Source organism: Suricata suricatta, chromosome 10 (assembly GCF_006229205.1).
Source record: "Suricata suricatta isolate VVHF042 chromosome 10, meerkat_22Aug2017_6uvM2_HiC, whole genome shotgun sequence".
Classification (NCBI taxonomy): Eukaryota; Metazoa; Chordata; class Mammalia; order Carnivora; family Herpestidae; genus Suricata; species Suricata suricatta.
In genome coordinates this window covers 40,618,141-40,624,245 of record NC_043709.1, presented here as the reverse complement: position 1 = coordinate 40,624,245, position 6,105 = coordinate 40,618,141, and the positions used below count along the sequence as shown (strand labels likewise).

Sequence of the window (6,105 nt, the reverse complement as noted above, 5' to 3'; positions counted from 1 at the left end):
AAAGGTCATCCTCACTCATGGTTTTTAGTGTTTTAAAAAGGACTTCTAAAAGGCTCAGTCTTCCATGGCTTGGCCCCTTCTATGTCCTACTTCAGCACCTTCCCCTGAACTGCTCTGCTCAAAGTTTCCACCCATCTCACTGTACAAATGAAATCCCACCTAAAAGCTGTCACAGAAGTTTTGAGTCTTCTGGTAGAATCTTTACCATTCCATAAAAAATTTGTAAGAGCCACAACTGCCTAACCTCATTATGAATATCAATACCATTTAAATCTTGAAGTGAGGTCTGTCAACTTCTGGCACTTCCATTTTTTGATCATTTATCCCCATTTCCTTCCTCTTGGCTTTAAGTTTAAAATACAGGAAGAACTAAAGTCTAGTTTTATTTTAAAAAACATTTTCTCCTGAGTTTCAAAATAACATACCTTTTCAAAACAAGCAGTTAAGAAATCTACAAAAGCTACAAACTCTCAAATATCCAATATGAAAATTAAGCAAATGGATAAATGACTTATTTCCTGCTGGCAATTTATTATTTCCAGATGGTTATGCTCCATTTCTCATCTATTTTACACTTAAGATAATTAGCCAATGCCTTAATTTTTTTAATGGAAAAAATCTAAAAGTACAGAATGATGTCAAATGGAAGAAACACAAGATACAAAGTATACTGTATTTTTTAAATATAATTAATACATCAATTAAAACTTTCTCATGGATAAACACTCATCCTTAAAATAATTTCACACTCCAACAAAGATGTTTCCATTTCTCAGATGTCACATAAGTGATCCCTAAATTAGTCCAGTAACTTGGCTTTTATCCAAATTATATTCTGATATCTGAATTTTTAAACCAGTATACAAAATCACCACTATACATCTATAAGTTAGTTAATTTCACCATTATCATTTACATTTACTTTTCAGCTATGAGACTTAGTGCTTTAAGTAGTAAATTATCTAAATTATGAACACATTTTCAAAACAAAATCCAGTTCACAATTACGATGTATATATACAGTGAAGATTAAAAATAAAAAACTAAAATAGCGTAAGATTTCTCCTTCCTAAGGTTCCTATTAAGAACATATGTTTCTTCTAACCTATCCACTTATTCTGTACATTTAAAATTAACATTTGGCTTGACTTAGTCAAAAATATAAAGACTAAAATTTTTATAAGACTAACCCAAAACAATGGACTCAAATTCTAAACCAAACCCTGAAATCAAGCATTCAAAGGATACCTGAATATTACTTTAATATTTCTGCATTCAAACAATAATTCAAATTTTTATTTTTAATAATGGTAATGGCCTACAACTCAGATAAACCCACAAATTCATCCTGTCTTACAAGCAGCAGTAAGAAGAATAGGTAATTCAACGATCCTAGGGGCCTTATCATACACCAATTAGTATTCATTTACCTATTCACAGAATACTGAAAATATTTCTATCAAACCTAGTACCTCCCCCCTTTCAGGTTTGTTATTAAATGAGCTAAAAAGGAAATAGAGGTAGAATCCCATTTTTCTTAAGTACTACTCTGTAAGCCAGTTCCACACTATTAAGATATTATTATGTCACAGAAATACTAACCTGCTTCAGTAAAATAGATAAAACAATTCTGAAAAATTACATAAATTTAACTTTCAGACACCTGTGTTGATAAAACAATTCTGAAAAATTACATAAATTTAACTTTCAGACATCTGTGTTAAACTAAAAAACTAAGTGACTTATGAAACTTTTTGTTTACTTACCATATTTGAATGAACATAAAATGACAGAAAAAAAATTCAAAGTATTAGCTTTTATGTGTGTGTGTGTATATATATGTCACATATATATACACATATATATATCATATATATACATATATATACACACACACATATATATATATGAGATTTTTGCCATTTCTAGACAGAAAAAATAGAACTTCTTGGTAATCAGCGCCTGAGCTAGGGGAAACTATAAACTGAAAATGTAAAGACAAAATTCAGTGTCTCAAAAATGTCTATAGTTAACTCAGTAAAAATCTTTCCAGTCTTCCAGTAACAAACTCCATATAGCAAGGCTTGGGAGGTTGCACTTGAGATAAACAAATTCACAGGCCATCCTGGCCTAAGCACAGACTAGCATACTCTAACATCTCTACTCTCTGCTCTTCAAAAAAAAAATAATGTGTGTGTGTGTATATATATATATATAAATATATTCATATTTTTAAAAACCACCCAAAATATCACCAGTACATTTTATAAAATTAAATGCAAATTTTATTAAGGATTTCAAATTACATATTTCAAATCTAGAATGGAATAGAACCATTTTGGAACTGGAGAGATGGCATAAACACTGATATCCCTTGCAATGCTAACTTTAATAAGAAAACAATTCCTCTGCAAACCACATCCCCTTTATATAACAAGATGAAATCGTATATGCCCCTTTACTTTGGCAATAGCTATTACCTAACGGAATGAAAGAAAAAAAAATAGTGGTTTTGCTATGTAAGTTCATTAAAAATGGGATTCTATCTTTAGATTAAAATTGGTCAAGTTCAGAAAAGGCTGTGATCAGATGAGCTATGGGCACAAAAAACAAATCAGCAAAGAATGTCTAAAGCAACCAAAAGCATTTTGAAAATAAAGAGGAAAAACATAGGGTGTTTTCATGGCATTTTTTTCCCTACAAACCACTGCAACTGGTTAAGGATTTCCAGTAGTTAATTAAAATCTCAGGAGAGGAATGAATAGTAGTATACAAATATAACAAAATGTGTTCACATTCCAAGATCTTAATACTAGGTTTTCAAAAAGGAAGCTCCATCACCTCTAAAAACAAACTCAATATTGTTTTATTAAGAACAGGAACTCTAGGCCATCCTCTAGTTATAATCTGTTTATTCCACCCTTACTGTCAAAACTTTTAAACTCATCACAAAAAATTAACAGTAATTAGCCTGAGGTATTTTAAATGTGGCTCTATGAGTCTCAAATTTAATGGCATTTCCCCCCCTTAATATGGTCTTCTTTCTACTTCAGTCCCATGATGTCTGCACTACTTTACTACAATATGGTCATAAACTGAAGTATCTGAAAGCAATCCTTGGACCTTTTGATAGAGTTGCTCATCTATCCACTCAGATTAAGACAGGAGCCACACAAAGATCTGCAAGAGAGCTGCCTGACCAGATCCAGAACAGAGGTATTTACACCTCTGTTTTCCAGTTGAATTATCAAACCCTGCTATGAATAAAATGCTGAATATTATACTTGTGGTACAAACAGGTTCAAATTTTTGAGCTTTTAATGAGATCGAGAAACATTTCATAATAATTTAACTTAATATGCCTTAACGTATCTGTGAGGTAGTTAGGTAAACAGTACTACCCATTGTAATACACAGTAAACAGAAGCATGGGTAAATGACAAACTTTAAGCAATAAGAATTGGAATTAACTATAGAGGCGTGGGGCCTTCTCTCTAGTTCTAACCAAAGGTAATAAAATTTTAACCTTTGAATCTTTTTTTAATTACATCTTTTAAGATTTTGTCTTTCTCTTCTATCCTCTTATATTAGCAGATGTAGTACCTCTCCCAAAGTTGACACTCTCTTCTTCCATAATATGGTAAACTGGGTACAATGCTTAATTCAAGGTAGGCCTCTGCTTCTACCTGAATTAGTACAAAATTAAGACATTATCTTGTGAAAACTAAAATTATATGACATTTTATTTTAGGCTGCAAAAACAAAAACAAGCAAACAAACAATAACAACAAAAAAACTTGAAATAGGCTTGTCAAATGATGTAAATTCATCCTTTCCAGGGAAGCAGAAGGTAGACCCTACCATAAAGAAAAGATGCTTAGTTAATGGAAGTTAAATTTAAAAGTACAGTTAAAATAATGAGGCTTAACTTCTGAAAATAGGTTTTATTCACCTCCCCATAGTAACCAATAGCCATGCTATGAGTTAGGTTTCCTTACTAGGCATCTCTAACTATGTCACCTAAAATACAAAAATCCATTAATAATCTTTAGTTGTCAGTTGTGGTCTTACTGGAAATTCTTAACCATATATTTGTCTTGACAAGTTTTGTTTTTGTTTTTTAAATGATGAATTGTCTTCGTCTAAGTCACTGCATTTCTATAACAAAGTAATGAAAGGCACAGATAGTGCAAGCAAACATAAACCCAATTCAATTACCCAATTCACTCCAGAAGAACCAAACCATGTAGTGATGAATGAACATGCGTGAAAGAATTTGTGCAATCAATAGAGCTGGCAGAAAAACTATAGTTAAAATGCTAAGTAGAACAAATTGGTCTTTAAAATTATCAGTTCCTTTCCTTTAAAAAAAATTACTGAGTCTACCAAGAAAATACAAAAACATAAGGCTGCAAGTAAATAATAGTTGTGTTTAGGCTATTACAGTGCAGGTTATCCTCAAGGCCACATACATCCTGCTTCACTGCTGCTTGCACTCTGCTGGGTTTTGATCCTTCTGTTAAAGGAAAACAACAAGTCAATCTATCTTTTTCTATCTGCTGCTTCAGTTAATTTTCAACAGTAATTAAACTAGCTTAATTATATTATCTCACTGTTCTACCAAAATTTTTGCCAAAGTAAATAGTATAGGAATGGTGGCAAATTATCCAAATATTAGCAAGGCACAAAAATGCTAAAATAACACCCAGATTTTGCACTATGGAATGAATTCCATAAAATAAGACACACTAAGCCATAATCTTACAAAATAAAATAACCAAGCAATTTATGTTAGTCATATTACCAATTATATGTGCCTTCTTATAGATCAATTACTCATAAACCCTAATCCATTAATATAAACTGTCAAGAGTAATTCATACCTGTTAGAATATTTAATATGACTTTTAGCTACCCCCTCTCTTACCTGCTCACTAAAGTATTGTCTGGACATTTTACATAATCTAGCAAATGAATGAATGCATTTAACAGAAACCTTAAGTTTCAAATGAACCCTGGTAAGATATTATGTATTTTGGGGGAGCCAATGGGCTTTACTAGTCCTGACAGGACAAATTCTCAAGAATAATAGACTGGGACTCTCAGAAAAAGGTGGTTGGGAGAATCTTAAATGCTTCAATAATTGTGGGGAGAAAAAGAAGCCTAAGATAAAAGTGTATTGAAAGTAGAATCTTAGGATTTATTTAGCCTGAAACTATGAAGAATACAAAGCCAGAACCAAAAATAAAAGTTTCTTAGGAAAGGTGCACTGACATATCATGTACTATTGAAGTAAATACCAGTGGAGATATATATATATAAAAGACTTACTGAAAACGTTAATGGACAAAAAGAAACTTTTCATTAAGAAACAACCACTCTTAAGTTGCCTTCAATTTAATAGAAAGCAGCACTAATTTTGCTCACCTTTGAGTCATAGTCTGGATCATTTTCCTCATCTCCTTCTTCTTCCCCTTCCTATATTAAAGTTCAAAATGCATCCATGAAGTAGGTACATAGTAGGAAGAAATGGTTCATAATGTATGGAGAAATTTTAATACAAGTTACTCTATAGGTCAAAAGATTTTCATGATTACAGAGTTTCGTGACAATGCAATTTAATTTGAAAGCTTCTAATATGAAAAATTTCCCAACACAACTTGAGACATCCAGACAGCTTTTATTGAAAAGATTTACTGCAGCCAACGTTGAAAAAGTTTACTGCAGCTTTTGACTTCTTCAAAGAGCTGATAACCCTGCAGCAGAACAGAATTATTTGAAATAAAAAAAATGTTCTGAGTTTTGCAATTTATTTATTGAAACCTTATACATACATTGTTTGGCTGTAGAATTCTAAAACCATTATTTTTTTTTCCAAAAAGGTTTTATCCCATATCACAGAAGGATTATAGCAAAGGAATACATAAGTCACTCAATTCGCTTCTCAATGTGTTAAACAGAATTATTTGCTCATTTGGTAAACATTACCTCATCCGCTTCTTCACCTTCTTCATCATACTAAAAAGGGAAAAAAGGATGAAGTGTGAATGTAGCCAACAAACATTTGAGAGTAGCATTACTTACAGCCATCACTGTCTCCACTAA

The 6,105-nt window shown here is 31.8% G+C and overlaps 1 protein-coding gene across 4 annotated transcripts in view; it reads right to left on the bottom strand.

Moving 5' to 3' along the window:
* Positions 1-2,262: 2,262 nt before the first annotated feature.
* NAP1L1 (nucleosome assembly protein 1 like 1) overlaps positions 2,263-6,105 on the bottom strand; it is a 33,255-nt gene continuing 29,412 nt past the window's right edge. For 2 of the 4 annotated variants that reach the window (XM_029953558.1, XM_029953561.1), the window contains 4 exons: positions 5,989-6,018; positions 5,428-5,478; positions 4,445-4,516; positions 2,263-3,857 (listed from right to left, as the gene is read on the bottom strand). In XM_029953558.1, coding sequence (XP_029809418.1) covers positions 4,481-4,516; positions 5,428-5,478; positions 5,989-6,018 — 117 coding nt within the window. In that variant the 3' untranslated portion in view covers positions 2,263-3,857; positions 4,445-4,480. Of the gene's footprint in view, positions 3,858-4,444; positions 4,517-5,427; positions 5,479-5,660; positions 5,757-5,988; positions 6,019-6,105 lie in introns of those variants that run through there. The other 2 variants (XM_029953559.1, XM_029953560.1) reach the window with 2 other exon arrangements.